The 20,313-nt window shown below is 37.7% G+C and overlaps 1 protein-coding gene across 2 annotated transcripts in view; it reads left to right on the forward strand.

The window, feature by feature from the left end:
* Nucleotides 1–20,313, forward strand: part of elmo2 (engulfment and cell motility 2) — a 38,235-nt gene that overhangs the window by 5,582 nt on the left and 12,340 nt on the right. The window contains exons 5-16 of one of the 2 annotated variants that reach the window (XM_016480126.1): nucleotides 167–217; nucleotides 311–480; nucleotides 1,065–1,164; nucleotides 8,077–8,228; nucleotides 11,024–11,102; nucleotides 11,629–11,679; nucleotides 12,455–12,577; nucleotides 14,210–14,329; nucleotides 15,822–15,926; nucleotides 16,228–16,336; nucleotides 18,432–18,568; nucleotides 18,657–18,820. In XM_016480126.1, the coding sequence (XP_016335612.1) occupies nucleotides 167–217; nucleotides 311–480; nucleotides 1,065–1,164; nucleotides 8,077–8,228; nucleotides 11,024–11,102; nucleotides 11,629–11,679; nucleotides 12,455–12,577; nucleotides 14,210–14,329; nucleotides 15,822–15,926; nucleotides 16,228–16,336; nucleotides 18,432–18,568; nucleotides 18,657–18,820 (1,361 nt within the window). The remainder of the gene's footprint in view (nucleotides 1–166; nucleotides 218–310; nucleotides 481–1,064; nucleotides 1,165–8,076; nucleotides 8,229–11,023; nucleotides 11,103–11,628; nucleotides 11,680–12,454; nucleotides 12,578–14,209; nucleotides 14,330–15,821; nucleotides 15,927–16,227; nucleotides 16,337–18,431; nucleotides 18,569–18,656; nucleotides 18,821–20,313) is intronic. The other variant, XM_016480127.1, reaches the window with a different exon arrangement.

The following is a 20,313-nucleotide window of genomic DNA, read 5'->3' on the forward strand; positions in this document are numbered from 1 at the left end:
TATATATATATATATATATATATATATATATATGTATTTCATATCATATAAATATTATAACGGGAAGGTTTTTTGACTGTGTTCATGAAGCCAGATCTACTGTATACAGACATATAGTGAGATGTTGCAGTTGTCTGATTGATCTCCATGTGTCTGTGTGTTTCAGAGCCGTGGTGATATTAAAAACGGCACCATTCTCAGACTGGCCATCTCTCCTGTAAGTCTGAGTGCAATCTGCTGGATTGAGACGAAGAGCAGCAGTGTAGACTCGCTGTAGGCCTAACTGGTGTGTGGTGTTTTGTGGTGTTAGATGCGAGCGGCTCGACAGCTGCTGGAGCGCATCCAGTCTCATGGGATTGATGCGCGTCTGGAGGCTCTGAAAGAGCTGGCCAAACTCTCTGCTGACCCGACGTTCGCCACAGAGTTCATCAACATGGAAGGCCTGGCGACGCTGGCGCGGCTGGTGGAGAGCGGCACGCAGTACGAGTCCTACGTACACACGGTTGGGTTGTGAGGGGTTTGCGACTGTCCATATTTGCCTTGATTGAGGCTCAGCTCATACGTAACAGGCCAATCCCAAAAATACTACAGCACTTGCCTTCTGATTAATAAATATGTACACTAACTAACGTTCACAATTTTGTGGGCACAAAGAATGTTTTTTGAAAGAAGTCTCTTCTGCTCAACAAAGCTGCATTTATTTGATCAAAAAATGCAGTAAAAACAGTCATTGAATTTAAAATAAATGTTTTCTATGTGAATTTATTGTAAAATGTCATGTATTCCTGTTAATCAAAGCTGAATTTCTGAGCTGAAAAACTCATTACTTGTTTACAAATCTAATTTAAGTGAAATGGAAAATAATAAATCCTCTTTCTTTATTGTTTAAAATTTAGCTTGTAGTTATTTGTAGTCTTATAGAGGAGATGTAAAAAGTATACATTTGGGACCCGTGGCATATGTTGCATACCCTGTTTTGGCAGCACTGGAATCTGTTGCAGTCTGTGTTTCAGACACGTGTGTTGGGATGCTGCTGTAGAGTGATTTGTCTTTTATGTCTGCAGTTTTGGAGAGATGTTGGCCTTCACTCTCACAGCATTTCTGGAGCTCATGGATCATGGCATCGTGTCCTGGGATCTGATTTCTGTGTCCTTCATCAAACAGGCAAGTAAAACACATTTAACAGGTCTGTCTCTTTCTGAAGTAGCCTTTCTCAAATGCTGTGATTAAAAAATTTGTTTTACTTTTACTGGAATTCGATCTTGAAAATAGTTAAAGTTCACAATCACTGTATGTAATCTGAATCTAGTTAATAAGTCAGTTCAACTAATAATTTGCACATAAACTGGCATTCAAATTTGGGGTCAGTACAATAATATTGTATAGCCATTAAAACTTTTATTCAGCAAGGATGCACTAAATTGATCAAATGTGCCAGTAAAGACATTTGTAATATTACAGTTAGATTTCTATTTCAAATAAATGCTGTCCTTTCGAACTTCCTATTCATCTGTGAATCCTGTAAAATAAAATGTATCACAGTCTCCACGAAAATATTGGGCAACACAACTGTTTTCAATCGCATGATCCAAAATAAAACTTTTTGTTTACATAAAGTATGTGTGTGTACTATGTATATTTATTATGTATATATAAATACACACATGCATGTATATATTTCAGAAAAATATGTTCTGTTTATATATTAAATATATTTATATGTAATATAAATTCTATGAATATAAATATATACATGTAAATATTTTCAAAATATATACTGTATGTGTGTGTGTTTATAAATACATAATATACACAGTACACTAGGGCTGTCAAAATGGCTGAAAAACTAAATTCGAATTTTGTACTTAAATATTATCAAAATTCGAATTATATTCAAATTTAAAATACATAATTTCAGTTAGTGTGAACAAAAGTTTTGGCTTCTCTTCTGAGGCCACAAGAGGGCGCATTGAGCAAAATATTACTAATGCACGTATCTTCAAAGCATAAGATAACATGACTATCTGTGAAAAAAAAGTGCATAATGTTTAAAATTATGTTTATAAACCAATTATAATTAAGTTGCTTAAACTATAAACAAAACAGCATGATGTATGTATGCATAGTTTAATACAAAGGGCCGAAAGCCAATCACACGGTTTAAAAACACGAGTTGCAGTGGGATGGGGAAAAAAACCCCGCCATAAAGTCTCGAGATGTTTTTTCAAAGTTGAACTTGCATTAATTTTACATGGCTTTCTAAACATGCGGCTCCTTTGTGCAACGGTGATAGATGTCCCTCTAGAAAATGTGCGAAATATGTGTTTTGTGTGAACGGCTTGGTTTCAGTTTTGACGTAAACAACATCTTCTCCGCATTGATGTTCTGTTTTCCCGCAATATTTGTAATTGTTGCAACCCCAAAAGGGTCACTACAAATAAGGAGAAGACGAGTGCATTTGCGTTGAAAAACATTTTAATTTATTTAACCGTCAGACCTAAATGGATCATTATTGAACCCGTCTTGGTCCAGAAAGACAGGGCACAAAATACCGGAGAGCCGGCACTGGATCCAACCAAGAGCACACCAATCCTTCGAGCAAAGAGATCATAGATGGATCAACCAACTTTACGCCGGTGTTCCCAATCACGCAGCAATCAGCCGGACACCTGCAAAGACACAGACCCAAACAAGAAACGACCGAAAGTGTCAATCACACCCTCCCCCATAAAATAAAAACCCGAAAAGTTACTACCAGGCTAGAATACATGTAGAATATATCCAATCATATCCTCAACATTATTCTAACACCGTATCAGAACACATCACCTTAGCCACAGCACCATCACTTCTCAGCAACCTGGTCCCTAGGAGGAGAGACAAATGACAGGCACAGCAATAAAGCATAAAAAGATCAAATCAACTTTAAGACACAGGTGTGCGAGACAAGGCATCCGCCAAAATATTTTCCGTCCCCTTAATATGGCGGATCTCCAAATTATAAGGTTGTAAAAATAACGACCAGCGCATCAACCGTTGGTTAGGATTCTGAAGGGTTGTCAAATACGTTAGGGGGTTATGATCACAATAGATCACAACAGGCGTTCCACCCCCTCCCACATAAATGTCAAAATGCTGAAGTGCCCAAACCAGTGCCAAGGCTTCTTTTTCAATAACCGAATAGTTCGACTGATAAGACAGAAATTTCCCAAAAAAGAAACATACCGGACGTTCAATTCCCTCATCGTCATCCTGTAAAAGGACAGCTCCCGCCCCTATCTCGCTAGCATCTACCTGCATTTTAAACAGTCTATACCACTGAGGAGCAGCAAGGACTGGAGCACTAGTAAGCAACGCTTTAACATTATGAAAGGCATCTTGACAAGTCAAGCTCCAAATGAAGTGACGCTTTTAACACAGACTTTTATGTAATTTTTTGTTATGTAATAGATCACAACGCGAACGCAGCAGGATACCGCGTAACCTGACACATAATAGTGAGCAAATACTCACTGCCAGATCTAGATCGGAGCAAGGGACCAACACAATCCACAATGAAGTGATTAAATGGTTCATTCACAACAGAAATCGGTCGCAATGGAATGGGCTTCGGATTCTGATTTGGCTTTCCAGACAGCTGCCAAGTGTGACAGATCTTATATATTATAGAATATTATAGAATATATTTAGAGACATCACGTTTTAAGCGAGGCCAAAAGAAATTGCGCATTATGTGATCATAAGTCTTTTTCACTCCAAGATGCCCCGATACATCATCATGAGTGAGTCTTAGCACCATAGAACGCAAAGATATTGGAACTACTACTTGAACGACTGGTTCCCTCAAGAAAGCCTTAGCCTGAGGAGTCCATTTCTTTATCAGAACCCCTTCACAAATGAAATACCCCTGAGCGGCACTGCCATCAGACATTCCCTGTGAAAATAATGCATTCAGGGTGGAATCTGCCTTTTGTTCCTTAATCAACTCACCCTGTGACACGGAGAGAAGAGAACCTGGCCATGAAATATCTCCACCCACCGGAGAGGATTCCACACATTTAGTAGTTGCAGCTGATCGACTGGCAGCGCGCGTAACCACACATGCTGGAAAAACATCAGGTAGAATCTGCACACTCTCATCAATCTCTTCAGCGGACATAGGTTTAGATGAAACAATTAAACATGGCGGCAACTCACTCAAACCCGTCCCCCAGCCAGATTGTTTCCCAAAATAACAGAAACTCCTTCTACTGGAAGAGCTGGTCTCACTCCCAATTCAACTTCTCCTTGAATTAAAGGGGTCATATGATGCGATTTCAATTTTTCCTTTCTCTTTGGAGTGTTACAAGCTCTTGGTGCATAAAGAAGATCTGTAGAGTTGCAAAGACTAAAGTCTCAAATCCAAAGAGATATTCTTTATAAAAGTTCAGAGTCAGCCACACCTACCTAAAATGGCTCGTTCTAACACGCCCCTACATATCTACCTCACTATGTGGGAAGATTTGCATAACGCCGCCCAAATGTTCACGCAAAGAAAGAAGGCGTAACTTTTAGTCTCACTGTAGTTTTGTTGACGCTGCAACCATGTCGTGAAGACTCTGTGTGCTTCGTTGTGAAAGCGAAACTACTTTGTTTGGTCTTCCAAAAGAGGACGAGCTGATCTGTGCTTGTCGCTGAGGGAATACATCAAATTTCATCGTGGACGAAGCAGAATCCAGCCCGGGGTCCGTCACATGTGGTTGGTCTCCTCACTCCGGCCGGGACACGGCATCAACAGTATGTGAGGGGCGTAACATTTCCGTCTCACGCTTGAGGTATTCGGCCAATCACAATGTACTGGATAGCTGGCCAATCACAGCCCACCTCGCTTTTTCAGACCGATGAGCTTAAAAATCGACGTGTTTCAAAAAGGCAGGGTATAGATGAGAAACAATAATGTACAGTATGTGGAAAATAATGTGTTTTTTTAACTTTAAACCGCATAAACACATTTCATTACACCAAATACACTTTAGTCACTTTAGTAAATACACAAAATAATGTTCTTTTTAGCAGCATCATATGACCCCTTTAAATCGAAATACAAAAGAACCCTATGCAATGGCACAGACATTTTAGTTAATCCAATTCCACAGATTAACAGTGAATCCCCAGTAAAAGTTTCATTTGAAAAAGGTAATACAGACTCCAAAATGAATGAGGCAGATGCGCCAGTGTCCCGAAGAATTTTCACTGGAACTCTTTCACCCTTCGGGAGAGACACAAAACCATCAGAGACAAAAGGTGAAAAATTTATATTCAAACAGGCCGTTTCGTTCATTTCTCTACCACTCGCCGTAAAACTAGAGGGAATCAAGCGACCAGTTATGGGAACCGAATGTTTGTTTGCCAATGTATAACGGTTTCGACCTTTTGCTTGAAGTACAATCAAAGACAATCTTTTTTCCAGTGCCCGTGACCTAAACAATAATTACAGATTAAAGCCGAATCAGCTTTATTAGAAAATGTGTAACGTGTGGCAGTCGACATATTGGAAGGTTGCATAAAGCAAGATGTACCCTTTTCACTGCATTCATCTAGCAGGCTAGCATCAACACACGATTTATGTATCAAATCATATTCATCTGCTAAAGCTGCTGCTTCCGCTGCAGTAGATATATTACGCTCAGCAATATAAATCGCAGTTTGATTTGGCAACGTGTTCTTAAACTGCTCCAAAACAATTAAATCAACTAGATCTTTATATGATTCGACAGCCGAGGCACTACACCAACGCGTAAAAAACAACTCCAATTCACGCGCCAATTCTGTATGCGTTTGAGTAGAATGTTTTCTCAATCCACAACATTTTTGGCGATACGCCTCTTGCACCAATTCATATGCCTTAAGAACCGCACTATTAACTTTATCATAATTTTGACTATCAGCCCATCTTAAAACAGAATAAGCTTTCTGCGCCTTGCCAGTCAGAACACATTGTAACATTAAGGAGCATTCAGCTTCGGGCCAATTTTGTTTGTCTGCAACTTGTTCGAATAATACTGGACTTTTTTCATAAGGTCCAAACGTTGTTGTTGTAGATCTAATTTCCTATTTTCTAAGGCCTTCTGTGCCAACACAGTCTCCTGTTCTAATTTTCGTTTCTCAGTTTCCATGTTGAACTCTAATTTACGATGTTCCAATTGAAGAAGTGCTAACTCTCTTTGTTGCTCAAAAGTCAAAGTTACCGAAGAAGGCACACTAGTCGGCAACCCTATCAATTCCGCCACAGATGACATAATTCCTTTATTTATAAGAGCCACTTTTACAACAGTTCGAATAGTTTCTTTCAATTTTTTATCATTCGTAGAAAGGACAATATCATAATGTGTTGCAATTTCAATCAATTGGTCTTTCATTAACAGATTTAAAACTTGCTCAGACGGAATTTCAATAAATTCACTTATTTCGATTCATGTCATATTTAATAATTCAGCGATTTCAATCAATGATTCTATACAAAACTCTTTAAAACTCAAATCCTTACCTTCACAGCTGTCAAAACACGAAAAGAAAAAAAAAAAAAAGGAAGAGAGAGAGAGAAAAAAAATGCCCTGAAGATTAAGTTTCACAGCCTACCTATACATAAACCTAATTTAGTAGACCCTAATCTTCAAGCATACAGTGGCGGGTTTTTATGCACCAAATACCATAAGCTGAGAAGAACAACCAATTAAATCGGCGATTCCCTCATACCTCGGCGTGCTCCCGAGACTCAGCTCCAACCACCGATCTGCTCAAAAATAACAAACTAAAAAAAAAAAATCGACATCCCTTACGAAAAAGAAGTTTATTCAAGTGTGCTATTAGTATACTTCTATTAAACTAAAAATAGGATTACTAAAATAAACTTGAAGTATACTACTTTTTGGTAAGGGATACCCCAAAAGGACATGCCGCTTAATCCTGCCAGCGAATCCAATCCCAGGGCTTTCCAAAAATTCAATACAGCTGTGATGAAAGGCCGGTATTTAACAACCAAAAATGCACTCGTTTCTCCTCCAAATTTTAACAAAAACGTCCCAATCCTGTTACCAGGACTAACTATTACAAAAATATTAACAAATTCAAAATATTCCAAATCTCTCCACAAAATAAATCCTAATTAATACAAATCCAAAACAATGCAAAAGTTAACTAATCCCCAAAATTATTTTCAAACAAAAAACAAAACATCGAATCAAAATTATAAGTTTAGGACGAGCCCCCATTTGTTGCAACCCTAAAAGGGTCACTACAAATAAGGAGAAGACAAGTGCATTTGCGTTGAAAAACATTTAAATTTATTTAACCGTCAGACCTAAATGGATCATTATTGAACCTGTCTTGGTCCAGAAAGACAGGGCACAAAATACCGGAGAGCCAACACTGGATCCAACCAAGAGCACAACGATCCGTCGAGCAAAGAGATGTTTTATAGAGGATCAACCACCTGCGCACTGGTGTTCCCAATCACGCAGCAATCAGCCGGACACCTGCAAAGACACAGACCCAAACAAGAAATGACCGAAAGTGTCGTCACATAATTAACAACGCAGCAGCGCCGCATCTAGTGGCTTCAACTGGATAGGCTAACAAAAACATTATAATACAATGACACTACAGTACATCGTCATCGCATCTCGTGCGCCGCTGATAAGGCTGCCTCCTTAACGCACACCTATAATTCCAATGCAATTTTTTTGCATTCAAATATGGATTTTTATTTTAAATTCGACGAATATTCGAAATTCGAATTTTTTTTGACAGCTCTACAGTACACACACATATTACGTAAACAAAAACTTTTATTTTGGATGCGAATAATCGCGATTAATCGTTTGACAGCACTAATTTTAAGTTTAACAGATATTCACATAGAAAACAGCTGTTTTACATTCTATCTTTTGACAGACTTCTCTTTCAAAAAAAAAAAATCTTACTGACCCCAAAAGAAAATGAATTTGTTGTCAGTGTTCAGTTAGATTGTCTGGAAGATTGCAGCTGATGTGGTGAATGATGATGTCAGTGATGTGATTGACGTGTGGTGTGTGACAGATCGCGGGATACGTGAACCAGCCCATGGTGGACGTGTCCATTCTGCAGCGCTCACTGGCCATCCTGGAGAGCATGGTGCTGAACAGCCACAGCCTGTACCAGCGGGTGGCGCAGGAGACCCCTGTGGCACAGCTCATCGCACACCTGCAAGTGTGAGCACATACACGCACACACACACGCACACACTCGCCGCAGCGCAGGTCACGTGCCTCTCTCCTGCACGCACACACACACTCACGTACTGACAGGAGGACAGGGCCACGTCTGTGACTGGACACCTAGAGTAAAACATCACAGGACTGTAAAAGGGATCATGAAATGCAGTTTCTCAATGTTAGTTTATATATCCAATATTGATAAATGACCATTTTCCATTCTCATTTTCACTCTGTGAAATGACTCCATTGCAGAAACGGAAGTAAACGGCCACTGCTGTGATTGGCTAACCTCGTCACACCGCATCCACGCTCTGTTTTATAGTGTGTCGTGTGTTTTGATACTTGAGATGGCAAGCACTGTGAGAGAGCCGTGCGTGTTTGAGCCAGAGACAGAAGAAAAACGTCTGCAACAGTCTTTTTCAGCATTCTAATGTTTTAAAAGTGCTTTTATTACTTCTCATGTGTTGGAATGTACTGATTTTATTAGCAGCACTCATACAGTGATACGCTTGGTGACTTAATAGTGTTAAATGTACTGCATGTGCCCTGAGGACAAAATGCATGGCACTGCCGTATCTTTCAATAAAAGATGTTTAAAAAGTGGCAGCATGTGTAATAATAATTCAGGAAACAGTGAGTTGTGAAGTTGCTCAGGAGTGTCATTAAAAATAAACTTCAGCCATGCATTTGTAATGCTAGGAAAGCCATGCAAAGATCTTGGAGGCGCAGTTTCTTTACATCCACTGACAGAACAACGTCTGCATTATATGTTACGTTTGTGGTCTGAGGACTTTTGTTATCCTTACGAAAATCAACCCTGGGTTTATTTTAGTAGCCATGGTTTTTTTGGCGTATTGATTACCATTTGTATAACCACAGTTCCACTACAAATGCCATGGTTAAACTATGGTTAATGTAGCAAAGTCATGGTTAATTTTCAAAAGGGATGCTTCCTGTTTGCTGTTCTGTTTCAGTTTGTAGTCTTTCTTGTAATTTTGTTTATCAGGTGAGTCAGAGTTGGGTATAATGCATTACACAGTAACGTTACTGTATTCTAATGACTTTTTCTGGTAACGCAGCAATGTAATGCATTACATTTTACATTTATGTAACTTGATTACAGTTACTAAAGTCAATAAAATTATGTTACTTAAGTTACAAATGCAGTTAAAAAATAAGAAGTAAAAATCACGTTTTGCGCGTCAGTATACCCTTTAATAAATCACCAGAGAATGCGAGCTAAAATGCAGACGAGTCCTACAACATTTAGATGCAATGAAAGGTTGCCTATCATATTTCAAAATGTTGCACTCGATTTCACATATTTTAGTCTGGCTTTATAATTTGGGAAAAGTTCAACAAGTGAAGGTGTACAAGTTAATGTCACAATAACACTAATATAAGTAAAAATAAATGATAAATCAGAATGAGATCCTCCGCTGGATTAAGCTGCGTCGCATCGCATTCTTCTTTGTTGTTATTGCTTTGTTTTTAAGTTTTGTTGATATTGCGAGCGTATACAAATAATACTTGTGTAATTTTTCAGTCAATATTAAATTAATGAAAGAACTATGAGTTTCACTTTGTAGTGTATTTTTTAGGTTTGATCATTTGAAAAGTAAACTTGAAAGTAACTTGACAGTAAAGTAATTAGTAATCCGATTACTTTTTAAATGTAGTAATCAGTAATGCAATCAAATTCAAATTTTAAAAAAGTAATTAGTAATTTCATTTGTAGTGCATTACTTTTTTGAGTAACTTACCCAACAGCGAAGTGGGTCTTGTTAGATTTTTAGCCTATATATGTGTATATAGCCCTTGTTGCTTTGTCAGTTGTTGTATGTAAAGGTTGCTGTTGTTCCTGTTTGCTTTGTTCTTGCTCTCTGTATTCTTGGTTGTCGTTTTGTTTCTTTCGTTGCGTCTCTGTCTGTCTTCGTCAGGTCCCCGCACATTAGAGTTTTGACGATGTTACTCGACATTTTTATCCAACAGCAGTATCGCTCCTGTGATTGATAAACAGTCAGGAGTTGCTCAGAACACTCCTGCTTGATTGCATATGACAGTGACGCATGTTAAGTATTTGATTTCATATGTGACCCTGGAGCACAAAAGCAGTCTTAAGTCGCTGGGGTATATTTTTAGCAATAGCCAAAAAAACATTCGGTCAAAATTATTGATTTTTCTTTTATGCCAAAAATCATTAAGATATTAAGTAAAGATCATGTTCCATGAAGATATTTTATAAATTTCCTACCGTAAATATATCAAAACTTAATTTTTGATTAGTATTATATTTACGCAGTTTTTGCACCCTCAGATTCCAGATTTTCAAATAGTTGTATCTCGGCCAAATATTGTCCTGTCATAACAAACCATACATCGATGGAAAGCTTATTTATTCAGCTTTCAGATTTTCTATAAATCTCAATTTCAAAAAACGTATCCTTATGACTGGTTTTGTGGTCCAGGGTCAGAAGGGTAAAACGCAATCATTCATATTTTAACCGGGGAGTTGTAGAATAACATCCTATGGGTAAATATCAAGAACATTTTGATTCTCTATTTCATGACCCTTTTAATTATTTTCCTCAAGAGATCATCACTCAAAACTGCGTAATTGTATTGTACCTTCAGCGATGGTGGCGGTTGAACGTGGCCCTCTCGTCTCCTGAGGTCGAGCTCCAGTCGGCTGGAGACATGAGAGAGTGACATATGGTCTAGAGTCCAGAAGTGTTGGAATTCAAGAGCAAGATACCTCTAACTGTGTGTGTATACGATCATCCCTGCAGGTCCAATCAGGAGATCCAGACGTACGCCATTGCCCTCATCAACGCCCTGTTCCTCAAAACCCCAGAGGACAGACGCCAGGTGCACACACACACAAACCAACTCACTGCTGCTTGAAAGGTCCAATCACATCAGGAATGACACAAACCTGAGCGATGTGTTCCCAGACCAACATTCACAAGTGTAACAGATCTATTAACATGTAAAAGTAACATAGATTTGTAGCATTCAGTGAGTCTGTTTATAATAGTCAGACATTTCAAACAGCAAAAAACAGAAGTGTAGGAAACTGTCACACAAAGAAAAAGCAAAACCAAAGTATAGTTACTTATTCTTTTGTATACAACAGTCCTCATATCTTATTGGTCAAACAGCATTTAATTAGTCCTGATATTACAGTCAATATTTGTTCAAAAATTGAGGTTCATTCAGGAATGAAACAATGTGACTTTCTTCATCAATCAATGTGTTGGATGCTCTCAAAATCAATAGTCTGTTGTGTATTTGTTGCCGTGGTTCTGTCTGTGCTGTGTGTTTGTGGTGATAGTCTGGCTCAGACATTCACAGACCAGCTGATGTGTGTGATCTGTGTGTGTGTTTATGGCAGGAGATGGCGAGTACACTGGCTCAGAAACACCTCCGTGGCATCATACTCAATGTAAGTGTAAATCCATACATAATGCCATCAGATTGCATTTGTTACTGGTATCCTATTACTTGCTAAACACTTTCAGACAGAGTTGCTACATGTTTCTGCTAATGAGGAACTGCAGATTCAGAGCACACAGATCCAGAAGTGATGGTGTAAATCAGCAGTGGAAAGTTCTGATCTACTGACAAGGAGCAAATTAAAGTACACGGACTCAGATCATTTCCATAATGAACAACACAATCTACCAAGAGCAGCACTAATTAGCTTAGGGTCGCAACTGAGCAGAGCAGATGATTATTAAGTGCAGGTGACTGACTAACAATACTGGTGCAGAATAGGTCAAGACATGCTTTTCTGGGTGTTAAATAATGACACAAATACCAGTAAATTGACCAGCGCAAACCTTAGTAAATCACCTTGCATGATTCATTTAAATGCTCTCCTCCTGTAAATGTTATGTGTGATGCGGAAACTCCTGCAAATGCATACGCAGTAAGGTCAGCAGCAAAAAGTATGGCCACAGCTTTTCATGGCTAATGTTTCACTGCATGTTTTTTAGTAAATCGTGACAGTTTTTTCCCCCCATCAATTCTCAATGAGCATCTTTTGATGGAATACAGATCAGATCTGTCTTCTCCACAGAACGTATGCCCAGTAGTGTGTGTATAGAAACATCAGTTTATAGTTCTTCAGGAGCAGTGTGATAATGAGAGTGTTGTTTTAGGAAACACCCCTGCGAGTAACAGCATTGATGGTCTGTCCTTTTAAACTTGCCTTCTAGCACATCATCCGAGGGAATCGACCGGTCAAAGCTGAAATGGCACATCAGCTGTACGTGCTTCAGGTTTTGACCTTCAACCTTCTGGAGGAACGCATGATGACCAAAATGGACCCAAATGACCAGGCAAGTGATTGACAATTGCCTTAAGACTGAAAATGTTTGACTTGACATTTAGAGAGGGAACAGAATGTATGGTTCAAGTGAATAAATGTATTTATTGGGTTGACAGTTTAATTAATGCAGAGCGTCAAGTGTTAAGTATTTGCCGAGTGAAACATAAATAGATATTTTATTTATTTATACAATCATTTATTGATAATAATTGTTTAAATTAATATAATAACTAATACTTTTGACTCATCTGTTTTCTTAAAAATGGTTTAAATGCTGAAATGTAAAGTTTATAATTTTATAAAACTTTTTGTTTTTGTGAAAACTTGTATCTGAACTTTAAGTTATGCTTTTTACAGTAATTTTACAGTTTAATATGGTACTATAGACATTGCCCTACCCCGCTCATATGGTTTTAATTTTATTTGTGCAGGTCTTAAAAAGGTCTTAAATTTGAGCTTAAAAATCCTACAGAAACCCTGTAAATGCCATGCTATTAATGCCATCAAACAGGAAGTTGTTGTAACTAGGGCTGTCGCAGTGAGGGAATTTACCTCGCTGTAATTTTGAGTGGCTCAATAGCGCGACAAGCGGTATTATCGCCATATATATATATATATATACACATACACACACACACATATATAATGTCAACTCAAATTAAAAAACATTATTATAAGCTAACCGTTGTGAATCGGGCTAAAGTAAGGCGATAGTTTTGAACACTGGCTGGTTATGTACTTGCTCAAATATTGATTTCGGATCATTTTTAACCAAAAAAAGTTACGGACTGCCGCTTTACGTGCAAATCTACAGAGCCTCTGTACAAATCAGCATGGTACACTTTATGTTATCATTACTAACTTTAATATTGACTGCAATAACTACTAAGTTTAATATTCAGTCCACATGCACAAAGTGTAAAACAAGAAGGGCATAACCTTACGAAAAAAGATAACACGCAAAAATCGCGGTTGCTGCAGTTCTTGCATTCCTCTGTGGTTTGCTCGTCAACAGTATCGTGCGATATTGTGGTTATCGCTCGCGACAGCCCTAGTTGTAACTAATGCATACAATGTCCAATCTGCCTCAAACTTCACATGTTTGATAAGAGTCCTGGCCTGAAGACATCTACATGATCATATTCGGTTACAGTCATAGCGCCACCAACTGGCAACAGGAAGTGACTTGTTTCACACTAACTTAAACATGCAGTGTCTGATCTGCCCTAAACTTGACATGTTTGATAAGAGTTCTGGCCTGAAAACATTTGCATGCCGATATTCAGTTATAATATATAGCGCCACCTGTTGGCAACAGGAAATGTCATGTTTTACACTAACTCAAACATACCATGTTCAATCTGCACCAAACTTCACAGATTTGATAAAAGTCCTGGTCTAGAAACATCTACATGCCAACATTCAGTTACAGTCATAGCGCCACCAGCTGGCAGTAGGAAGTTTGGCACATATAAATGACTTTGACATATTCCTCCTATATTTATCACTTTAAATTCATATTTCCCACCGTTAGCTGTTTTCCTAAAGCCACCGGGTGGCGGTGAGCCCAGGTGCGAGGGCCCTTTCATCGCTGCTTGCAGCTTTAATATTCTTGTTATATTCTTACCTCTCTTATATTTAGACACAAAGAGATATCATCTTTGAACTCAGACGAATTGCGTTTGATGGAGACAATGATCCCAGTGGAACAGAAAAGAGGAAAGCCATCTACACTAAAGACTACAAGATGCTGGGCTTCACTGTGAGTGATGAGTGTTTGCTCATGTAATAACCTGTGATCATTTCAAAATGTAGTGATGTGCTGATGTGTGTGATGTGATTGTTTAACACTAGAACCGCCAGAGGTCGCTGTATACCTAAAAGCGCCAGCGGGTAAATTTTACCCACGCACATGGCAACTGTATTTATATGGCTAAAGAACATATTATTTCACTGTATTATGCTACTGTCTTCACAAAGAAGTGTCTAGAGTCATGAAATTATTATGTCTAGTCATCAACTATATTTTTATCCTGCTGTTTTATGTTCAAGACTTTTTAATGCAGGCTACACTAATCCATAACGGTCAGTAGCCTAAGCTAAAAAAAAAAAAGTCTGCACTGACAACAGAAATTAGAAGGTAGTAGCCTAAATATTTGGGTGGTTTAATATTATAATACAATGTCATTAATCAATATATTAAGACAACCTATGCTATGAATGACTAAAGCAGCCTATAGACAATAATGAGCAATAATAATTCACCACACTGCATAGGATGATGCGATGAAAAATTCAAGCGCACAGCTTCACCTAAATATTTATTAATTTGTTTAGTTATATCATTTATAGTTTGAATACGAGAACAACACCATTAAACTTTGGGTAATCAAAAAAATGGTTTTATTTATTATATAGATCGGATTTCTTTTTTCTTCAGGAAACGGCCAGACTAGAATAGCAACACAGTAGCGAACAATAAACGATATGCAAGACAAAAATTAAATAATTAAACCAAAGTTTGACCAATTAGAGTAACGTTAGGCTAAAACATGTAAATATGGTATCTGGATCAGATGCTGAGCCGACCCAGGACGCATAACTTACCATCAGACTCTCCATCACTCATGGCATTTAGTGTTTCTAATACCTACCTTCCATAAATCGTCCTTTTTTAGTCATTTTGACTTTATTTATGAAACTCATAACTGCTAAATCAGTGATTGAAAGGCGTTGCCTAGAAATGTACAATGTTAAAACATAAGCGGCAAGAAAATGACAGCGCGAAAATACATGCATTATATAGCGGGTAAAATTGACCCGCTGGCGCTTATAGGTATAAATGCCCCGTTTTTTTATCTGGTTTTATCTAAATAATTTTTAGCAACATTGGATTGTAAATTACATAATTTTAGTAAAAATCAATGACTGGGAGACTTGAATGTTTTATTTTAAATCTGTTATGTACATTTGAAAAACAGCCACGGGTAAAATTTACCCCGTGGCAGTTCTAGTGTTAATGATGATCAATGATGGTGATGTGCTGATATGTGTGATGGTTTGATGATGATTGGTGATAGTCATGTGATATGTGTGATGTGATGGTTTGATGATGATTGGTGATAGTCATGTAATGATGTGTGTGTGTGATGCGATGGTTTGACGATGATCAGTGATGTTGATGTGTGATGTGATGGTTTGATAATGATTGGTGATAGTCATTTAATGATGTGTGTATTGTGTTTTGTGCTCAGAATCCTGTGAATCCTGCAATGGATTTCACTCAGACACCCCCGGGAATGTTGGCACTAGACAACATGCTTTACCTTGCCAAAGTGCATCAGGACACATATATCAGAGTAAGAACATACATCCATAACTCTCATCTCTTTTGTTTTCTATGTATTTTCTCAAGCACAGTGTCCTCTTTTCAAAGAACAAAAGTTCACTGATTATTTATCCTTTCTTTTCAGTGGAACATGTGGTGTGGTGCTGCTCATGCGCTTGTGTCTTTTGTGATTCACTATCCCCTTCCTCTTCTCCCTTCTGTTTCCTATGTCCCCTTTCACCTTTTCTATTGATAAAAACATATAATAATAAAATAGCATAAAAATGATCCACATGTCAGTGGCCTATACATACTGTGGTTTTGTTTTGCAGATTGTTCTAGAAAACTGCAGTCGAGAAGATAAACATGAGTGTCCATTTGGCCGCTCTGCCATTGAGCTGACGCGCATGCTGTGTGATATTCTCCAGGTTGGAGAACTGCGTAAGTATTCTGCGATCTTTTCGATTCCTCAGTTCACTGATGAATTAGTTGGACTTTGTTCGGAGGCTCAATTACAGCAGCTTTAGAGGAGATCCAGAGCGATTTCCACCTGAAAATCATTATAATCATTCACTCATCCTACAGACATTATTGCTGTAATCCAGAGTAGGGGTATGCGATATTGACAAGAAATTATATCTCGATATTTGCTGTGATTTTATCGATAATGATAAATAGACAATATTTTGCTGATTGTGCTGATATCTTAAAGACTACCATGGACAGCTGACTTCTAAAGTTTTGATATTCTTCATATTCTGTGTGGTGGTCAGTTCACAGCAGTGATAGAAATTAATATTTTCCAATAAGTTGATTTTTAGCTTTTATGGGCATTTTTACCTTTATAAAGCTATTTGTTTCTTAAAGTGTGCATCATCGTTTTAGTCAAATTCTTACATTATTTAGTCAATTAGAATAATAAGACATTTGGGCTGTTACCAAGCAAATGAAATCAGTACCAACAAAATTAATCTTTGCAATGCAGAGGAAACACAGAAGCTGTGGCATTAGATGTATTTACACACGGTTTAATGCAGCTTAGAGGGACATGGGATGCTTTAACTTGCAGTTACAAATGCATAAATAATGTTTTGATATCTTAAACATTAAACCTTGAATACTGATGTTTGAAATTATTTAAAAAAATGAAAAGATACAGTGGCATGTGAAAGTTTGGGCACCCCTGGTCAAACTTTCTGTTAATGTGAACAGTTAAGCAAGTGGAAGATGAAATGATCTCCAAAAGGCATAATGTTACAGATGACACATTCCCTTTATAGCCTATTTTAAACAAAATAATTTTTTTTATTTTCATCTTTTACATTTTCAAAATAACAGAAAAGGAAAAGGGCCTGCAGCAAAAGTTTGGACACCCTGCATAGTTTAGTAGCACCCCCTTTGGCAAGTATCACAGCTTGTAAACGCTTTTTGTAGCCAGCCAAGAGTCTTTCAGTTCTTGTTTGAGGGATTTTCGCCCAATCTTCCTTTCAACAGTCTTCCAGTTCTGTGAGATTCCTGGGCCGTCTTGCACGCACTGCTCTTTTGAGGTCTATCCACAGATTTTCAATGAGGTTTAGGTCAGGAGACTGTGAGGGCCATGGCAAAACCTTCAGCTTGCGTCTCTTGAGGTAGTCCATCGCATGCCACTGTACTTTAAATGTGAAATTAAAACTGTCAATAGTCACTGTTAATAAGTGAGTGATTGCGATTGAAACAAATCATTTAAATGGGCGATTCATTCAGAAACGAAACACCATCATGTTGCTCGGAGACGCAAAATGGTGCTTTGTTTGGAATTAATTTTGTTGGCGAAATAGAGCAAAAACAGGCAATGTGGTATATAAAATGTAAGTCTTAATATTTACGTCTTTTTAGCTGAACTGTTGTATAAAATCAATATCATATTTGTAATCATGCTGATTTTTGGAGAAAAAACAGCACTTTTCGTCTGATATTCTTTAACTATATGAAATCATATAAATACATACATTTTCTGCTCCCATATCTTGAATTTTGTGATCATTCTAAATGCATTTTAATAGACTGAATCATGCAGTGAAAGAATGGACTGTAAATGCGCATGCGCATTAGTCTAACCTACTAGTCTTCATCACGTAATGTAAATGTGTACTCTGTGTGTTTTGTTTGGCTTTTGCGATATACTCGATAACATAAAATCGCACATTGTTAAGACAACAATTACGATATTATCGTAGACGATATATATGGCACACCGCTAATGCAGAGGTCTTCAACCCTGCTTGTGGGGACCCACTGTCCTGCAGAGTTCAGCTCCCAACCCTAATCAAACACCTGAACCAGTTAGTTAAGCTTTTCAGGATCACTTGAAAATACACAGGCAGGTGTGATGAAGCAGACTGGAAATAAACTTTCTGTGTGAAGCAGGCAAAAGTTTTAATGTCATCCAGTATCCAGTTTTGTTACACTTTTAAGTTGCACTGTGACAAATGTTTCTGTAATGTGTGTGTAGAGAGGCTTGTGGAAATGCGGATGTAAACTTGTCTTGTCTCTGCAGCGAATGAAGGGTGTAATGACTTCCATCCCATGTTTTTTACCCACGAGCATGCTTGGGAAGAGTTTTTCTGCGTCTGCATACAGCTGCTCAATAAGACATGGAAAGAAATGAGGGCCACTGCAGAAGATTTCAACAAGGTGTGTTAGTGAGAGTGTCTGCTAGAGGACAGACAGTTTCATGTGCGTGTGTTTGTGTCAGCGAACACTCTGTGTGTGTGTATTTTAGGTGATGACGGTGGTGCGGGAGCAAATCACTAGAGCTCTGGCCATGAAACCGCCGTCTCTGGAGCAGCTGCGGGTCAAACTGCGCAGTCTAAGCTACTCAGAGATCCTGCGTCTGCGTCAGTCAGAGAGAATGAGTCAGGACGACTTCCAGTCGCCTCCTATAATGTGAGTAAAGAGCAACTGCATCAGTAAGCTGTATTCAAGATCAATGATCTCCTAATCAGTCAATCATGTAGTCATCAGGAATGTGATTTTTCCGTATAAATACAGATTTCTGTATTTTCCGACCTCTGAGGGACGACCCATGTGGTTCGCGTATATCCAAGGTTTTTTTTGGATGGGGGTTGGTTACTACTGCATGATGATTGAAATCGCGCAAATGCCCTGAAGATATTACCTAAATAAACTACGAAAAGATTGTTTTGTAAAACATCATCATGGACGGAATGGTCCTGAGAGCGCTGCACGAGCTCGCGGCGCCATCTACAGGACAGTTAAAAGCGTTCAAATGATTCAAAGCACCAAACGCGAGTAGAATCAGCGCTGAAACGTGTTACTCGACCCGGTGACTTTTTATGAATGGCGGTGAGAATTTGAGATCACTAGTGCTGTCATAACATTCGCAACAGTTGTGATGTAATTATATAATAGGCTGTAGTCTGACATGCTACATGTCTGCTTTTACAGTACTGTTTGTGACTACTGTTTTTAGTTTCTATTCACTCCTAGATGCGCTTGGTTTGAGCCGCTTTAATTTGCATTTGGGAACTCAACATTCGTCATTAGAAACGTTTATAAATCAAGTTTCAGTGTCACATAATCCTTCAGAAATCATTCTAATATGCTGATCTGCTGCTCAAGAAACATTTCTCATTATTATCCATGTTAAAAACAGTTTTGCTGCTTAATATTTTTTTGTGGAAACAATGACACCACTCAAACATTTGTATAAGATTTAAATAAATAAATAAAAAAGAGAGAAATTAATCATTTTATTCATCATGCATGAAAGTGATAAAAAGTGAGTAAAGACATTTAAAATGATTTCTATTTAATAAATGCATTAACAAATTTAATTAATATATTTGATAAATGCAAATAAATGCTGTTCATTAAACGTTATATTTATCAAACAATCCTGAAAAATAAAGTGTATAACCATTTCCACACAAAATATTAAGCAGCAAAATTGTTTTCAACAATAATAATAATCAGAAATGTTTCTTGAGAGTCAAATAAATTGTAATGATTTCTAAAAGATCATGTGACACTGAAAACTGGAGTAATGAAGAAAATTATGCTTTGCATCACAGGAATAGCATTACATTTTATAATATATAATATCAAATTGAAAACTTTTTTTTTTAAATTTGTAATAATATTTCACAATATTGCTGTTTTTTTTTTTTTTTTACTTTATTTTGATCAAATAAATTCAGCCTTGAAACTTCTTTATAAACATTAAGAATCTTACTGATCCCAAACTTTTGAACAGCAGTGTGTGTCTATATATACTGTATATATATATATATATACATTGTCATTGGAAAAGAAATCAGATTTTTTCTCATGCTTGAGGAAATCTTGTACAGCATTCATGAAGCACACATTTTGTTTTATTTATGTGCATGTTATTCTTGCATGAAGACGGCCTTGCT

Source organism: Sinocyclocheilus anshuiensis, unplaced genomic scaffold (assembly GCF_001515605.1).
Source record: "Sinocyclocheilus anshuiensis isolate Anshui unplaced genomic scaffold, SAMN03320099.WGS_v1.1 scaffold169, whole genome shotgun sequence".
Lineage (NCBI taxonomy): Eukaryota > Metazoa > Chordata > Actinopteri > Cypriniformes > Cyprinidae > Sinocyclocheilus > Sinocyclocheilus anshuiensis.